The 17,265-nt window shown below is 39.2% G+C and overlaps 3 protein-coding genes across 4 annotated transcripts; 1 reads left to right on the top strand and 2 right to left on the bottom strand.

Annotated features, from left to right (window-relative positions):
* Positions 1 to 136: 136 nt before the first annotated feature.
* prdx3 (peroxiredoxin 3) lies at positions 137 to 7,828 on the bottom strand. The gene is made up of 7 exons (XM_040034570.1): positions 7,697 to 7,828; positions 3,114 to 3,225; positions 2,053 to 2,194; positions 1,776 to 1,911; positions 1,427 to 1,530; positions 434 to 599; positions 137 to 314 (listed from the first exon to the last, which is right to left on the bottom strand). The coding sequence occupies exons 1-7, from the start codon at positions 7,730 to 7,732 to the stop codon at positions 264 to 266; spliced, it is 747 nt and encodes a 248-aa protein (XP_039890504.1). The 5' UTR covers positions 7,733 to 7,828; the 3' UTR covers positions 137 to 263.
* Positions 7,829 to 8,140: 312 nt separating this feature from the next.
* Positions 8,141 to 13,386, top strand: sfxn4 (sideroflexin 4). 2 transcript variants are annotated; one of them, XM_040034566.1, is made up of 14 exons: positions 8,142 to 8,333; positions 8,431 to 8,496; positions 8,582 to 8,638; positions 8,742 to 8,768; positions 8,898 to 8,952; positions 10,383 to 10,408; positions 10,532 to 10,585; positions 10,673 to 10,735; positions 10,868 to 10,942; positions 11,035 to 11,125; positions 11,564 to 11,679; positions 11,769 to 11,854; positions 11,931 to 12,048; positions 12,128 to 13,386. In XM_040034566.1, the coding sequence occupies exons 1-14, from the start codon at positions 8,295 to 8,297 to the stop codon at positions 12,203 to 12,205; spliced, it is 951 nt and encodes a 316-aa protein (XP_039890500.1). In that variant the 5' UTR covers positions 8,142 to 8,294; the 3' UTR covers positions 12,206 to 13,386. The 2 variants fall into 2 exon arrangements, with proteins under 2 accessions (XP_039890501.1, XP_039890500.1); XM_040034567.1 differs by lacking the exon at positions 10,532 to 10,585 and having other exon boundaries at positions 8,141 to 8,333.
* On the bottom strand, positions 12,332 to 16,837 carry dennd10 (DENN domain containing 10). Its single transcript, XM_040034565.1, has 10 exons — positions 16,658 to 16,837; positions 16,518 to 16,572; positions 16,037 to 16,233; positions 15,849 to 15,928; positions 15,618 to 15,766; positions 14,305 to 14,416; positions 14,122 to 14,222; positions 13,882 to 13,989; positions 13,714 to 13,808; positions 12,332 to 13,628 (listed from the first exon to the last, which is right to left on the bottom strand). Exons 2-10 carry the CDS (start codon positions 16,561 to 16,563, stop codon positions 13,461 to 13,463), a joined length of 1,056 nt encoding a protein of 351 aa, XP_039890499.1. The 5' UTR covers positions 16,564 to 16,572; positions 16,658 to 16,837; the 3' UTR covers positions 12,332 to 13,460.
* Positions 16,838 to 17,265: the final 428 nt, after the last annotated feature.

Genomic DNA, 17,265 nt, shown 5'->3' with positions numbered 1-17,265 from the left:
CTAGACTACAGCATTATAGTCCTAGCTGGACCACTAAGGAGAGGCAGCTAAGATGATGAAGTTATGGCAGGAAAAATAAGACAAACATGAAGACCACTTTATTCTGTGGTCTGGTGCATTATTCAAGACAAAGAGCTGTGGTTTATGAAGCGTTTGTTTATTAGAGCATCCAGATGTTGTGAGTAAATGCATATGCTAAAGTGTAAACTCAGTATATTTCTAGATTTGTACCACGTTTAAGCCTTCAATCTGCTGTGAAGTGTTCAGTTGACTTTTTCAAAGTACTCCTTGGATCCTTCTGGTGTTGGTTTGATCTGAAAAACAAACATTACAAAAACTGAGAAAGGAGGGAAAAAAAATGTGTATGGTATCAAATCCACATTAGCTGTTATAGCCTTGAATGGACTGAAACACAGAGCCCAGGTGTACTCACTGTTGGGGAGTGAGGGGTCCAGCTGGCCGGACACACCTCCCCGTGAGTCTCCACAAACTGGAAGGCCTTCACTAGACGAAGAGTCTCTTCAACACAGCGGCCCACTGGCAAATCATTCACACTCATGTGCTTCACCACGCCATTTGGATCAATGATGAAGAGTCCCCTAAAGGAAAAAAACAAAAACATCAGACATCTTTCTAAACAAGTTTAGGTCTCGATGCATGCTCAATCATCCAGGTAAGGAAATCCCAAAAGGTTGTTTGTGTTCATCTGGACGTAGCATTTTCAGTGGAAGAAACATTTCGTCACTCATCCAAGTGACTTCTTCAGTTTCAGCTGACTGCAGGTTTCCCCAAGCTTATAAACAGTGTTAGAAGGTTCTCCCTTCAATATTGAGCAATTACATAAAAGACCAGTTACAGGCACTATTGCAACACTTGGTGATATATCTGGATAAACCCACCAAATGAGAGAAAACACACTTTAAGGCCTGTTGCATAATATTCCCTGTCTTCAAATTAAAAATACCCAGAGGACTGGGTATTTAAATCAACAATGACAACAGTAGCAGCAACATTAGTCACTTTTCCAGACATTAAAAAAAAAAAAAAGAAGCTTTTTCTAAGTTTATTTTGGGTATAGATGACGGAGTTGTGGAACTGTGGGTGTGAATGTATGACATTTACCATTTAAAGCCTTTATACAAACTGACCATGTAAAATAAAATTTAATAAAAGCTGTGAGGATAGAACTTTACAAAACAAACAGTCTGGCAGAGACATTCCTGGATGGAAAAAAAATCAAAGAAAAACTGTTTAATACGCTCTATAAAAAGTAATCCCCGTGATGCATGTTATCAGATTCTGTTAGGGTTCCTATTACAGCTGTGCACATTTTTACTGGTTTGTGTTTTATGTCTTTGATTTTATATTTTAGTACTGTGAGCCAGTTGTGGACTGATACTTGTTTCAGAGCACATAATGAACTCACCTCAGAGCAATTCCTGGACCGTCCAGCAGCACACCATAGTCTCTGGAGATCTGCTTGTTGAGATCTGAGAGCAGAGGGATGTGGATATTTCCCAAGCCTCCAGCCTGACAAAACATAAAAAGATACATGAACACAAACGCTGCATAGTGCTTCTAGTAGTGTTCGAGAAATAACAGCTTTTGAGATTATTTCACAGTACTGCAAAGTGCTGCAAGCACAACACACTCTGAGGTCAGTCATTTACTAAAGGCTCCTTGAAGTTCTACTTCAGAGACTGAATAGAGAACGCACAGTGATCTGAACCTTGCACCGTGTGCCGCTTACTGAATAACTATTACACTGAATGTACCTTTCGTGGCGTGTTGATCCATGCCAGGTGGGTGAAGTGAGAGTCCACAGACACTCCGACCACCTCGCAGTTGACATCGTGGAACTCGTTGGCCTTGTCGCTGAATGCGATGATTTCTGTCGGACACACAAATGTGCTGTGGTGTAACAAAAAATAAAAAGCACTTATTAAAAATCATAGCACATCTGCAGAAATACTGGAAAATCTCAGGCCATTAATGTCAACATTTTATTCACTTCTTCATCTCATGCTGAAAATTATTCTTATAAATACTCACAAATCCAGTGGGTAGAAGAAAAGGACCAGGTATTTGCCCTTGAAATCAGCGAGGCTCATGTCCTTGAACTCCCCATTGTGGACAGCTGTCCCTTTAAAAGCAGGCGCAGGCTGGGTGACAGCAGGGGCCCATCTGGAAGCGCCTGATACAGCAAAGTCAAACTCTATTTATTTATCATTTATTTATCAACATAAGATATGCAACAGTCTTCTTTTTTTGTCAATTTGCCTTTGTACAGAACTGACTATAAGATGCATGCTGGATAAAACAGTAATTTATTGTAATGTCATCTGGTTAATGTTTGGCTTGACACAGATATACAAACATTTACACTGTTTATCTGGCAATGGGTGGGTGGGGTTGGGGGTGGGAAAGCAAGGCTTTTGCAGAGTGAAACACACAAACATCAAACATGATTTTAGTTGGTTTTATAGATACATCTCCCCTTTGTTTGCTGCAATGTATTTTAAGTACACAGAGCAAGAACATTAATGTTATCTAAAGAAAACCGAGTTGCAAAGTTGTGAAAAATTCAGCCGTCATACGAGTTCAAGAAAAATCAGAAAAAGTCGAATCATTCTCTCACGTCAATTTTATGACAGTAAGAGTATTTTTTGTCATAACTGCTGTAACAAACATGATATTACAGCAAAGCTAACATTTGAACAAATGCTTTTATTTTATATCCACAACACTGAACACTTGAGCAGAATTTAACCAAACAGGATCACAAATATAACGATACTGTTGATATTGCTGGAAAGTTAATTATAATGACTATAGTTTTTCCTTTTGAGTACAGCTGTAACCAACTGTTTGGTAAAACTGCCCCATATTGCATTTTGCAGAATAAAATTGATAAAAACAGTATAGGGAGAAAAATGCTATCATCTTATCCTGGAAAGCAAATAACTTACTTCATTTCATCTGTAAGTTATTTGATCAGTTGACTAACTCATGGTGTGTGCTATATATAAGTAGAAAACAGAAAAATCCTGCCAGAGCTGAATCAGGCAGTTTCATTTCTGACTGCATGCTGTGTGTTTTGGTTCTGTACATACTGGTGGAGAAACAGGATCTCTGGAGTGCAGGAGCGGTGAGGACTCTTGCAGCCCCGCAGGCTCCATGCTGACAGGCTGCTGCGACTTTCAGCCCTCCTGCTGCAACCCTCGCCTCAAAAATAAATAAAAAGACATTAATATGACATGAATAATCCATAATCCATAATCTGGAAGGATATTTAGCTCTTTTAGTTATCAAGTTGCCATTTTACTAACTGCAACAATGGTTTAGGACGACTGGAACATGAAAAGGTATCAATGCTTTCAAGCTTGCAGATACATTCAAGAGTGAAAGAATTTGTCCTCCGTGAAAGGAAAATGTCCTCTAATCGTGTTTTTCATGGTTTACCTTCATTGGTACCACCTGAGAATCTAGTGAGCAAAGGTGATTGTGGTGCTGAAAGAAAGATCCTCCAGCATTAAACAAGCCTTGTTAAGAAACCTTTTAAAATGAGAGGTTATTTAATGAATTTGAGTTGATAAAATTAAAGGTCTAACCCAACAGTTTCTCCACACTGAACTAAACCAAGGTCTTTGTGAGTACTGCTCATTCTTTAATTACTATACTCACACTGAGATATTCCACTGCTATGTTATATACAGATAGTACTTTATGTGAGCAGCACATCTTAAATGTTCCTACTGCACATACACTGCCACCATAAATAGTTCAAAAACGCATGTGCCACTTTAACTTTTTAAAGTGACTTTTCTTCCAACATAGGTTATGAATTATTTAAATGGATTTATTTTTGCGACACCGTACTGTTATATGTAGGCTACACTGTGTTCTGGAGTAGCTTGAGGAAACATTCCTGCTGTGTGTGTGTGTGCGGAGATTCTGTCTATCAACACGCACCACCTTTAGGTAAGAAATTATTTTTTATTCAAAACTTGTTGAACGAATTGCTTAGCTGGGATATCAAAGAGAATTTCCAAAAATAGGAGGAAACTGAGGCTACACTGCCTCTATAAGTTTCTAAGTCATCCACTTGCTTTGGCTCCCAAACGGTGAAACCGCAGCAGGGATTTTATATCAGCAAGTGCTGTTACTAACAGAAGGAAAAATAAATCACAACAAAGCTTTCCAAAGTTAGAATTTTTAGTCCACGTTATCCTCGCGCTCTGCAGTAACAGTAACGAGTGCCCTGTCCTCCACACTAAGTTTCTCTGACTCCTCCCCTCCTGCTGCAGCTGGAGCAGCTGTCTGACACTAAGTTTTTATTTCCTCATTCATATAATTGATATCAAAGCTCATACTGAAGGACACTCATCTGCAGAAGTCTGTATCTTTACGAATACTGAAATCCCTGTTAGGCATTATTGACGTTACATTTAACCTGACCATGCATCAAAGTCAGAGACAGCAATCACTGGACCTCAATGACTTTATCATCAGCTCAGAATAAAACCACATTAGCGCTCTGAACTATGCAGGCAGTTCCCCTGCAGTGACTCATTTACTGTACATCACTGTAAAAATCCCTATTAAAAAGGCACTATAACAAAGCCGTTTACAGCAGGGCTGTCAAAGATAACACTGGGGGTGGGGGAAAAAAAAAATCGATACTGTGTAGTATCGTGATATTTTGTTTGCTAATAATGTATCGATACAGGGACAGCAGAAATCGATATTTTGTTACAAAAAAAGTTTTTGTGGACTGGAACATGCTCTGACTTCAGAGCATGTTGATCAGCTCCTTTTTCTGAGCAAGAATCCTGACACTGTCCAAATGTGTTTAACTTTTTTTATGGCAGCAATAAACATGACAGTTTACTTATTTTAATTTAAGACATGTTTTATTTTAATTAAGTTTAAAACTTTTTTATTTAATGTAAAATTATATTTTGTTTTAATTTACTTTCAAATTCTTCAGTTGCTGAATGGGCTTCATAGGTTTCACAAATTGCATAGTTCAGAATAGCTATAATTGTACCAGATGGTTGCATTCAGTTAAGTTGGACTAGACTGTAATACAAACCGTTCAGTTTGTCAACAATATAACTGACTGAAATGAGAGAAAGACTGAGTGCGAGACTTTGTTATTAGATAAAATTAATATTGATAAAGTTTACCTTTATGTACAGAATCTGAATATCGCAAAATATTTTTAAAAATTGCAATAATATCATATTGTGCGTTAAGTATTGTGATAATATCGTATCGTGGGCTGTATGGTGATTCCCACCTCTAGATAACACCCAGCAAAGACTCCAATCTGGTCGCTAGGCACCTTTGGAAAATGTGGATTTTGGATTTTTACACTACAACTTAAGTAACAGACATTGCGTAATTAACCTCTGTTACTTGAGTAAAGGATAAAAAATTAAATGGCCCTATAGATAAATGTCTTTATTTACAGAAACAAACAAGACATTTTCTATAAATTAACAAAAACTTTGTATTATTATTACAGGGCAGTCTAGGCCATGATCTACAACAATTTTAATGCGATTTTCAACATGTATTTTTTACAATTTAAACCTAAAAAGTTGTGCTGACAGATTTCGTTCATTTAGTTTCACTTACTACAAAAAAAGAGAAAAAAAAAGAAAAAAAGCTTTATAATGTGGAGAAAATATATTTGCACGTTGAATTTGTAGTTAAACTTCTTTAAGCTCCTAGGACCTGGCGTCCACATATGTGGACATCACATTTTGGGTTATTTAAACTAAAATACTCAATTTCATTAAAATGAATATCCTCATATGTAGCTCTTATTTTTCTTAAAAACAAAAATAAGGTAAAAAAAAAAAAAAAAATCTGGTAATTCTTTGTTTTTACATTCGTCAGGCCCCAATATGCCCAAATATCAAAGAGAAATTAAAAATTCATGTCGTGGAAGAGTTCGGGTCTTAGGAGGTTAAACTGTAAAAGAGGAATTTCTTTGATGTGGCCCATGTAAGATCAAAGTGGACTGTATGTGGCTCATGATGTAAGATTAGTTTGACATCGCTGGTTTACAGCCTGCAATGACGCGTCTGAAACTTTTCTGTATGGTTTCCTTTTTTAAGACTGCACATAAATCAATTTATGTGTAAAAGTACAACAAGTGGAAGGTATTCTAATGAGTCAGACAGCAAACAGTGGCTGAGGCTTCCAGAAAGGGACCCCCATCCCCACCAGCACCAGTATAAACTATATTTAAGAAAAATTAAAAAAAAGAACAAAAAGGACAAAGCAAAAATAGATTTACACCACCGAGATAGAGATAGACGTTGTTAATGCTAATGTCTGCCATGTGCCAAATGTTACTGATTGTGCAAGTTTTCTGCTGAGTTGTTAAACCTGTAGACTGATGGAAAGGGTGGGGACCGTAACATTGCACTACTAGGCAAACTGCACTAATATGCTCTCACTGAACACTGTCATCCAGCTGTAGCAGGTTAGACATGCAAACAAACAGCTGATAATGAGCCAGCTAAAACAACAACAGCTGGTCATAAGCCAACATTATGCCAGCTCGAGTTCCATCTGATAAATATGTTGATTACATTCGCACATTGTATGGGAGTTTATTCGCTAAATGTCTGTCCAACAATGTTACATCCACTCCAAAGAAAGTTTCACTAATGATGGTTAACTGCAGCAAAATCATCGGTGCTTGCTGACATAAAGGTTCAGGATATTCTCAACAACTCGCGTCAGTATTGCTTTCAAATAGAAGTGAGCTTCACTGACTAATCGACTTGCTTCAGACTACTTTCAAAGTTTTACAGCCTCCTCCAGATTAAATGGACATAGATATACCACAACTGAGGTAAACAGTCACTAAGATATACAGCAGCCAGATTTGGTTGTCCTACAGCGCCCAACATAGCTAGGATTATGCACTTATATTGGGAGGGGTTGGAAAGCAGGATCTACTGACATCTAGTGGTGAGATTTTATACACCATACCTTTAAAGTAAAAGCTGGGGCTCTTGAAGCATGTGGACTGCAGAATAAAATTCAACAACAGCTCAATCACGCAAAACAAACTGCCTTGATATTGAACACAATTCAGCCCCAGCTTTGTTGCCATTCATACAAATAATAATAATAATAAATCTATATTAGTCATGGCCTACAAAGTGAACACAGCAGTTGCGTACAGGTGGTAATTATTATCATACTAAATTTGAACCTCTGCTGTGTTCCCGCCTTCCTTTCTTTAAGACTTTGTGTAATTAATGGGATTAATTGCAAGCGAGCTTCTTTTTTTTCTTTTTTATCTTAATACAAGGCAACTCAGTTCATAACTTTGACCCTGCTTACCATAGAAAATTCTAGCACAATGCATCAAGATGGCGAAATTAACGTTTCTATATAAGACACGAACGTCATTTTTTTAAGGTTTTGTTTAGGTATAACCACAACTCCACTCATCGCTCTTCTTATGAAGCGAGGCTTGCGCAGTTGTCGCGGGTTGACACCGGTGTCAGTTGGTGCTCAGGTTCAAATGTGCAGCACACACAACATAAATGCGGAGGACAATTTTTCATTTATTTTAATCAATACCTGCTATCAACACTGACTAATGACTTATGTGCAACAGCGCGAATAACAAATGCAAAGTAACGTTATTTAAAGTTGCACTTACAGAGGTCCTGAGCAGTTTTCCGATGGTGGCTGCCATTTTGGATTATGTCACTGGAGGCACGGTTGAGCAGGTTATTACACACGTGCTCAATTCCAACCTCTCCTTTGAAGGAAAAACTATAAAAATAAATGAATTGTATTAATATTTTGCCAACTCAATTTATCGAATATGCCGACCATAAAACGTATTTTGTGACAAATTATGGCGCATAAAGAAAATGCTAAAGTCACGTTACCTTCAGGTACAGCTCGTAATATTGAGACAAAAATATTTTAAGTGAGCGAAACACGAAGCTGATATTTGTTTCTTTTTAATTTAAATTGTGTTTGTTTGACCGTAAAAATGCTAAATTGGTCGTTGTAGTCTCTGTTGAACACGCTGAGCAGAAAGCCACTAGGAAAAAAAACGCGACGCCTGATATATCCGACATCCCTGAATGTAGCATAAACCTTTGCGAACACGTGACTGGTGGCGGAAGTCGAGTCTAATTAGAAGTTGACCTCAAAAGCATGAGAAATGCATGCTTGTAGGCGATGTACTGTAATAGTGTCACTGTGAGTGATTTAATTTATGAAACGTGAATGTACTCCTTGTTCTAATGGATCCTAACCTGTTGTACTGGAAAGCAGAGGGACAGGTAACGGTGCACAGCATGCATAGCATCACCTCTCACAGTTACCATGGAATTAGTTTCTCTCATGCTTTTTCATGACTACACTTTTCCTGTTTTACAGTCTTTCCTCCGTCGACTCAAGATCTGGGTTAATCTCCTTAATCCAACCCTCCTGCTCTCATCTGACGTGAGTAGCAACCACTGCAGTGATCCGATATTATGGGATGAGTGGAAAATACCTGATGTTTACCTTGTGATTTTGCTCCCCGCAGCCTGAGATACAAAAGGCTCACTCTCTCCTTGGAAGCGGAGAAAAATTAAATGAAAAGGTCAGATTATGTTGAAGGATCTGAGTGCACAGTGGTCACGTACACAACACTGTGAACCTGCTGCAGGTTGTTTTACTTCTCTTTCTTTCATTTTATCTACTAGGATGAAGCTGCACTGACCATCTCACTTGTAAGTCTTGCAAGAAATGACCCTAAATTAAGATTTCCTCACTATCAGTCTTATTAAAGTATTGTTAAGTGGAAGGAGCTATGTTGTGGAGATGTGATTTAAAGGAGGATGACCACTTTGTCTCCACAGTCATCTGTCCACCCTGATTCTGGGGCTGCTCTTCCCCTAATTTTTCGGCCGCCAGGTAACAGACTTTTACAAGTGTTGTTTACAAGTTTCCATACATACATTTGCAGTGTGATCAGTTCATATGTGTGATAACAAAGATTTAAACGGTTGTTAAAGATGCTACAAAGGCTGCAGGTTTTCCAGATAAACACCTGTAAGTTCAAACAGCAATCAGCTGTGTTTTTTCCCATGTGTATTCCTGAAGCATTAAAATAGACCTGTTAGACTTTTCCATATTTTATCTCCAAAGAAAAACTTTGGTCATGTGTTATATGAGATAAAGTTTCAAATAACAAGGTTAACATGTATAACATATAAGTAACGTATAAGTAACCTGCGTGATCAGGTAGAAGAAAAGGAGCTTAAGAAGGTGTGTCAGATTGATGGGCTGCACCAGGGTCCATTATGTCTGTGAATTAAATGAAAGCTACCCATGTAGAATCCAAGTAAATGGGCACAATAGCAGTCCATATCTATATATTGTGCAATGAAAAAGGGGAATGAATGCAACAATATTTCAAAACATGCAGCTTTCTTGTGATTTCTTTAAGTAGTCTTCAGGAATAGTTCTCCAGGCTTCATGAAGGACATTCAAAGCTCTTCTTTGGATGTTGGCTGCCTTTTCTTCTGTTCTCTGTCAAGATGATCCCACACTGCTTCAATAATGTTGAGGTCCAGGCTCTGGGGAGGCCAATCCATGACCGATAGCGTTCCACTGTGTGTGTGTGTGTGTGTGTGTGTGTGTGTGTGTGTGTGTGTGTGTGTGTGTGTGTGTGTGTGTTTTCTATCAAAGTATGCCGCACTGCACTAGCAGTGTGTTTGCAAGGTGGAACTCAAATGAACTCCAGTCTTATCCCTATGTTTCCCCCTTCTTAATAATGGCTTCCTGACAGCCACCTCCCATTGAGACCATTTCTGATGAGGCTTTGGTGAGCAGTAGATGGGTCCACTGAAAGGTCAGATCCATCTCTCAGCTCCTGTGTCAGGTCTAAGGATTTTTTATATATATATATATATATATATATTTATTTATTTATTTATTTTCATGCCTTTCAGGTACTCCTCGTCTGTTGTAGTTTTTTGACTGTCTGTTGTGTCTACACATAACAATCGTTCATCCCTTAAGTTAAATGTCCTTTTATGCTTGAATGATTCAGAACAGTCCTCTGAAAATGGTCAGGTACAACGAAAGAACAGAAAATGAGTGTAAAAGCAGCTGATGTCCAAAGAAAACCTTTGAAAGACGTTTAGAAAGCCTGCAGAACTATTCCTCAAAACCACCTAAAACACTTCTAAATAATAAAATAAACTGTCTCCTTACAATAAAAATATATTTTTTAAAAACACAAACAAGGTGCGGCTCAAGACTTTTGCACAGTGCTGTATATTGCTGAAAGAGTTTTACAGGAGATTCTGATGAGTTCATGTCCACCTGCTTCTTTTCAGCATTTCTTCCTATATCAGGACCTTTGGTAGGTGTCTACTCCTTTATTTATTTATTTATTTATTTACATACATACATACATACATACATACATACATACATACTTTTTTTTTTTTTTTTCAAAAGGAAGTTTATTTATTTAATTTCACAGGTTGTTGCCAGTCTTTTGCCACACAGCACTGTGAAACCTGCTCTGTTTTGGCAGGTAACAAAGCATATTGATGAGATTGATAAATATATATTAGACATGAACAAAGTAACTAATGGCAAATATTCCACTGCACTCTTTCAGTTTCTGCTGCAGAGTTACAGTGCTGGGTTCAATTATGCAAACAGAAATTCTTCATCAGAGCAGGTAAAGTGTTTAGATCAGGCCTATATTTTCATTTATGAGCTGATTGTGTGATCAAATAGCTCAATCATTTTTTTTAAAAGTGTCTTTTCTCTAATCTCGAGCCCTCCCTCTGTTTCTGCACTTATCTCCCAGCACCAGGGGTACAACATTTCTCTGAAGCAGCTTCTGTTGATCACTGGTACAGTCTCCTATACAACATGTGCAGGGGTGTGTGCATTTTGATTATGGAAATCGTAACCGTAATGCCTCAAGTAAATGTTGGTTTTTCAGTCATTGTTACTTTGTATCTTCTGTTTCAGGCCCTCCCTCAGATTTTTATCAACAGACTAGGTTTAAGAAGCTCAGCAGTGCAGACTTTCTTTAGGTCAATATTACCAATCCCTCTCTCAGGTAAGTTCTGTGTGCTGAATACAAGCCGCTGTGCTTACTGCATAAATAGTATTGTGGAGTCTCATACAGTAGAAATCATCCCAATGCAGACACTGTATTTAAAGTTTCCATTTTGCATTTTAGGTTTCTATTAGAGTAGCTTTGCATGATTTACAGTTCAGAATAATCCTTATGTATTTTACACTTAGCTTTGGTGCAGACCCTCTGTCTGAAACAAGCTGCTCTGCTTTTAAAGTAACTTTCTTCTTATCCTGATTGGCTTCCTCTTGCCAAATGAAGGTTTAGCAGGTTAGCAGGTGGTATGAGCTCACATATTTGCCTGGGAAGACCATATTGGGGATAATAGGGAAAAAAATGAAGCCTGAGCCTATTGGTACCCTAAAAGAGCAAATGAACTAGCATACTTTCAGCTCTGCAATGTTGTTTTACTCTCCTCAGCTACTCTGGCCTTCTTCAATGTGTTAACTGTTAGAAGTGAGGAGTCAGAAACTGGCATCCAAGTGTTTGATCACAATGGAAATCCTGTTGGCATGTCCAAAGCAGCAGGAGAAAAGGTATTTAAAATAAATAAATAAATAAATAAATAAAAATCAGTAATTTCAGTGAAATCTTGATGTAGTAAAGATCTTTCCTTTTTTGTGAGGCTGTGTGGGAGACTGCCTTGTCAAGAGCGGCACTGTTCGGTATGACCGCCGCCGTTCCTAATCTGCTGGTGCTACTCATGAAAAGGTCAGCCTTTTGTTAAAGCCGTCTTTAACACCCTCCGAATAAAATCAGGTTTGACCGAATAGATTTTTCTTTACAGGGTGAGACCCTTCCAGAGGAACTCTCTGCTTGTCGCTCCTCTCCGACACATAAGCACCGCGCTCGTCCTTGGCCTGATGATTCCCGTTTCATTCAGTCTCTTTCCACAGCTGGGAACGGTAAGGGTCGGGGTCCTCCTCTGCTCTCAGGTTTTGTTTTGCTTTCTTGAACTTAGCTGACACTGACCTTGTTTTGCAGATAAAGAGGGAGCAGTTGGAGGAGGAGCTGCAGGCTGCAGCAGTTGGGAGACATTTATTCTACCACAGAGGACTCTGAAAAGCAGCTTTAGATAGAAGACACACAATCCACTGACATGTTCCACAAACTGCAGAGGGCATGACAGGAACAACCCACCCCCCACACACACACCCCCCAAAATAAAGAGTTTATTTCAAGCAACAGTTTACTTTCTGATAGAAATTTATTTCACTTTGAGTATTAGTTGGATTTATAGATATAGCAAATATTACACATTTTCATGAAAATATATTTTCAAAGTTGCACGAGCCTATGTGTTACCGTCACCTGAAATACTGCAATGTGGTGAAAAATGGATTCAACCGTACAACAATGGAGCTAACGACACTGATTTAGAAGAGTGGAGAAAAAAAACAGCTTGGAAAATAAGACGTGTAATTAAACACAAGTGAGTCAGTGTGGGCATGGAAGCATTAATCGTTATTTAATCAGCTCAAGACTGAAGTGGAAGCTGTTAGTACAACTCTGAAAAATCCCCACCGCACAACAGTTTACTTCTGTTTCAGCTGTACGCGGCGCTAATGCTGTTAGCAAAATAGAAAATTTGACATTCCTTTAAAAGAAAAAAAGAATCTACAAGTTGTGCAGTGTCTGCTACACTTGTAATCTGATTTCCCCGTACAGCAAAGTTTCTATCAGCTAAATCGGTAATTGCAAAACCTGCACACACATGTGACAGTACAAAGTGAGTACCCAGCCACGAACAAGCTTTGTGACGTTTGGAGTTGCTGCGTTGCACCGTGAACAGGAAGCCAACGTGTGGGAAAACGCTCTGATGGAAAATCACTGCTCGTTGTTTCTGCTCTACAAACTCCAAGTCAACAGCTGCGGCGCTTTTCCCCTCATACCTGTTACTGTTAAGGGATAAAACTTGCATTGTTTTACATTTTCAGCAAATCCCACATAAAGACCATCGTTTCAGATTACACAAAAACTCAAGCAGCTGTGCACTGAGGTCTACACCTCAGGCAGCAGCCAGTCTGTTCACATTGTGTGTTGATATTTTTAATAACTCGAGCTGTAGATTAATTTAGTTTCTGCTAAAAAACATTAATTATCACCAAACTAATCCTTTCATTGCTCCCATTATTGGTGTGTGTGAGTCCCCTGATGTATTAGATAAGCAGTGCACCATAAAATCTGATGCTAGGGACACTTTTCTTCCTTGTATTAACAGTGTGCCATTTAAAAAAAAACAAAACAAACCGTAATGATCCCAACAGTGAGTCCATGCTGCGGATGGTAACCTGCAGTAGAGTGTTTGAAAACAGCTTTATATCCTCAAGAGCTGCTCTGCAGCTGCCAAATGAAAGAGGAAGTTCTCCGTCGCTGGAGGGAAATGACGCTGCTTTAAACCTTCCAGTGTGATTTTAGAGTCTTCACACTCATCAGCAAGAGCAACCAGGTTAGCGAGGATCTCTTTAGTCTTGACAGAAATGTCCTGCAGATGAAGGGCACATTAGATTTAAGACTAGGTTTCTTGCAGCTGGCGCTTTCCTGTCCGGTGTTTTTAACTACGTTCTTACCTTGATCACCTGACTGTCTGACTTCTCTGCGTCCTCCGCAGACTGCACGATGAGTTGGCCGATGTCCTTGTGCAACTTCCCCATAGCCATGGCTTCTGTTGTGAGAGACTCAGCATCAGTCTGAGAGAATCAAAGCAACATATTGCTCTCTCTTTGAACACATGCTACCTTTAGCACTCTGGGATACTGTGATGGTGCTGTCTGGGAGGTTCACAAACACATCAAACAAATCCGTTCTGTTGCTCACTTCCGGATTTACAAACCCTGCTATGTATCCTGTGGAGGAAGCAAACATATTGGAGCATTAATAATTCACCCATTCACCCCAGTCATGGCAGTGCAGATAGTTGCTAAGCTGTGTGATGAGTTTTCTGTTAATTACACAGATAAACCAGTAGGCAGCCTCACCGGGGCATTTCTTTAAATCCTCCAGTTCAGCATCACTCAGGTGGACGTACGGGTGGAGGATGGACCAGTCTTTCCTGTGCCACACGAGAGCCGGCAGAACTCTGAGAGACAAACAGAGAAAAGAGTTACCCACACAACACAATTATGTCCACTATGATATGATTATGAAAGTCTTAAATTCACCTCGTGAACTCCAGCAACGCCTCAATCCGAGGGTGATGGACAACAATCCGCTTCTTCAGCATCAAGGCTGTATACAGGATGATGGTCTCCATCCTGAACTGAGACACCACATCTGAGACGAGCAAAAACATGGTCGAAGATTTGACATCTTGTGACTTTTTCCACTAACAGCTAACATTTTAAAATGTTCAATGAATTAATTAAAAAAAGCTGTACATCAACTAAAAATGGATATAATAATTACTTAGATGCCAAACTGCATTTGCATAACGTTTTCCTGCCGTCCCCAGCAATTCATTTATTGTTATCCCATATTTTTTACACTACTTAATGCAGAAATTGTTGCTTGAGATGATATCTCAAGCAGCTATCGTGTATTTTCTCCATGATTATGACTCTGGCTCCATTGTTTCCGGCACGCTGAGCACCATCTGCTGCACGAGTAGCATCACAGCTGAGCAAACAGTTATAACTTCAAAGTTAATAAATGACAACCCCATCATTTTCCATTTAAAGTATATCTCACGATATATGTGTATGCCCATGTAAAAAAACTTTTTCACGAGACTGTGTGGAGACGTGATTAAGTACACCTCATCATTCGGTAGCTCGTGCGACCACTTTAAACAGCAATAACATAAACTCATAATTTTCTCTCTGATTTCATCAGTCTCTAACAACACTAGAGGCATTGTGGCCCAGTCTTCTTTACAACATAGCTTCAGTTCATTGACGTTTTACAGTCAGTCATTTATGCACAGCTCTTTTAAGGAAAACTTCAGCTATCAGACAGATGGGCCTCTTTGGTATACAGGGGAATTCTGGTCGACTCAATGACTGTAACGTGCACTTCTGGAAGGATTGTGGTATTGTGTTAACACACGCCTCAATGCTCCAGACCAGCAAACTGACAAAACTTCTGCTTTTATAGAGGTTCTCACATTTAACAATGATAAGTTAATCAAGTACATTTGATTAGCTGCACCTGGGTACCCTCTTATTAAAGCGGTAAGTTTATTAGATTTTCTCAGGACTGCATAAGGTTGTAAGAAAACTTTCATTTTCATGTGAAATATCAGCTGACCCTGATATGTTTTACTTCCTAAAAACCTCCAGTAACAGCGGGGGTTTCTAATAAGAGCTAAAAAGCATGAATTCTTTGCTTTTAAAAAGTTCAAACAGTGTTCGGCCACAATAAAACAAATGAAACAAATAACAAAAATCTTAAATAGCAGATTTGTGTACACAGGAAAGTCCGGGAAAGGTGTTCAGTATTTTTATGCGTGTTCCTCTTTACAAACGTGAAGTCCTACCTTTGACTGAACCTGCCAAGTAGGCTTTCCGAACATCGTAGTCCTTAATGAGAAACGAGCCGTTTTCGTCGCTCTGACAGATTCCTTTGGTGAGGACGGTGATGTAGGCTTCCATCATTTTCACCGGACTTCCGTGTTTGACATACATCCTGAGAAATAAATGTAACTGTGTGAGTTCAGCCCAAAGCACAAAGACATAAGGTGATGCTTCGTATTCATAAAGACTGTAACCTGCAGAGTATTCTACTGAGTGCAGCATATTTCTCAGGGTTGAAGTCTTTTGCTGTAACAACTACTGAAAAATGAGTGACCTTGACGAAGAGAAAGAGAGACATTAAAGAAATGCTCATCTATGGAGGGATGGAGATATTATATGTGACAAAAAGGATAAAGCTAATGCCTGGATAAAGACACCTTACCTTGTTTAGTGCTGTCGGCTCCTGTACTTCCATTGTAGTGATGTAATACCAGGTACGGGAGAACTGACCAAACACAAAGGTGTGAAAGTCACGGCCATCGTGTGTCAGGCAGCACTTGCTGAGCAGAACTTCCCTTAGTTCGTCGCCCACAGATGGATAGCACCACACCCACAAAGTGTCTCCATTCACATCTTTCTCTGAAGGAGGGGAAATAAAAGCAAAATGTCAGGAGAAAGAAATGCATTCAGACTGGACTTTCAGGGTCTTCTAAGAGCATCAGTACCAATAACAAGGTTACTGGAGGCGCTCAGGAACCCATCCAGAGCCATTCAGGTTGAACATGCAGGAGCAATAAACCAGTGAGGGGACATTCTCGGATCACAATAGTATCATGTGATTGTCCTGCATGTTCAGCGGATCTGAGACGCCGACTTCGCTTAAAAAAAAAAGACAAAAGAACGACTTCCTAACCGAAACTTACCGATTAATCCCACGCTTAACATAAGCTGCGTTTCAGTCGTTGCCATATTCCATACCTGAAACAGTTCATAAGCACAAGTTAACTGGAGAGCAGCCACCGGGCGTCTTCTTCTGCGGACATAGTTGTAACAGGAAAGTTACCTTGAGAGTTCATGCGAGATCAGAATACCAGAGAGCGATGCTGGATGGGTTTAATGGGACAGAAAGTGGGCTAAAACTTGCCAGCAGTCTGATTCAGAAGATTTCTGCTGCTGTCAACAAACATTTCCCCTCTCTCTCTCTGCGAAGCTGCTTCCCTCTTCCGGGACAGGAGGGCTGTGCAGGGAGGAGCTACGCAGCTCACAGCCAATCACAGCAGCCGTAACGGTGCGTTCATGGTAACTCACAAAATGCAAGTAATATTCACGGACGGCAGGAAAATATAAATTTGAAATTTTATGAATTCATAGCATTTCACATTATGATGTGATAGAAAAGTCTACGTTTTCACGTAATCTGTAGCACAGATATATGTTTTTGAAAGTAAAACAGTCAAAATAAAACCAAGATTGCTTTTAAGATTGCATTCTGTACTGTAAGTGGTAATATTGGACTGGCAGTGGAGCACATTCTCTAACATAATGATTATATTTATACAGCTAATAATTGTATTCTATTTAGCTTTAAATTATCATTTTTATGTTACTTATAGAGCTACTTTTAATTTTGTCATATTCCGTTTTACTGAGTTATTTGACTTTGTTTAGCTA

This window comes from Simochromis diagramma, unplaced genomic scaffold, assembly GCF_900408965.1.
Source record: "Simochromis diagramma unplaced genomic scaffold, fSimDia1.1 OVJJ01000481.1, whole genome shotgun sequence".
Classification (NCBI taxonomy): Eukaryota; Metazoa; Chordata; class Actinopteri; order Cichliformes; family Cichlidae; genus Simochromis; species Simochromis diagramma.
Note: the sequence above shows the minus strand (reverse complement) of the source record. Positions and strands in the feature narration are given on the sequence as shown.

Excerpts from the sequence above, each read along its gene's own strand:
- prdx3 (XM_040034570.1), bottom strand. The coding sequence starts at position 7,732 with ATGGCAGCCACCATCGGAAAACTGCTCAGGACCTCT. Across the intron at positions 2,195-3,113 it reads GAGATCCTGTTTCTCCACCA|GCGCTTCCAGATGGGCCCCT; the intron begins GTATGTACAGAA and ends TTGCTGTATCAG. Across the intron at positions 315-433 it reads GGACCCCTCACTCCCCAACA|ATCAAACCAACACCAGAAGG; the intron begins GTGAGTACACCT and ends TTTGTTTTTCAG.
- dennd10 (XM_040034565.1), bottom strand. The coding sequence starts at position 16,563 with ATGGCAACGACTGAAACGCAGCTTATGTTAAGCGTGGGATTAATCG. Across the intron at positions 15,767-15,848 it reads CTCAGTAGAATACTCTGCAG|GATGTATGTCAAACACGGAA; the intron begins GTTACAGTCTTT and ends TTTATTTCTCAG. Across the intron at positions 13,809-13,881 it reads AGTATCCCAGAGTGCTAAAG|AAGCCATGGCTATGGGGAAG; the intron begins GTAGCATGTGTT and ends CTCTCACAACAG.
- sfxn4 (XM_040034566.1), top strand. The coding sequence starts at position 8,295 with ATGGATCCTAACCTGTTGTACTGGAAAGCAGAGGGACAG. Across the intron at positions 8,769-8,897 it reads CTGCACTGACCATCTCACTT|TCATCTGTCCACCCTGATTC; the intron begins GTAAGTCTTGCA and ends TTGTCTCCACAG. Across the intron at positions 11,680-11,768 it reads CCAAAGCAGCAGGAGAAAAG|GCTGTGTGGGAGACTGCCTT; the intron begins GTATTTAAAATA and ends CTTTTTTGTGAG.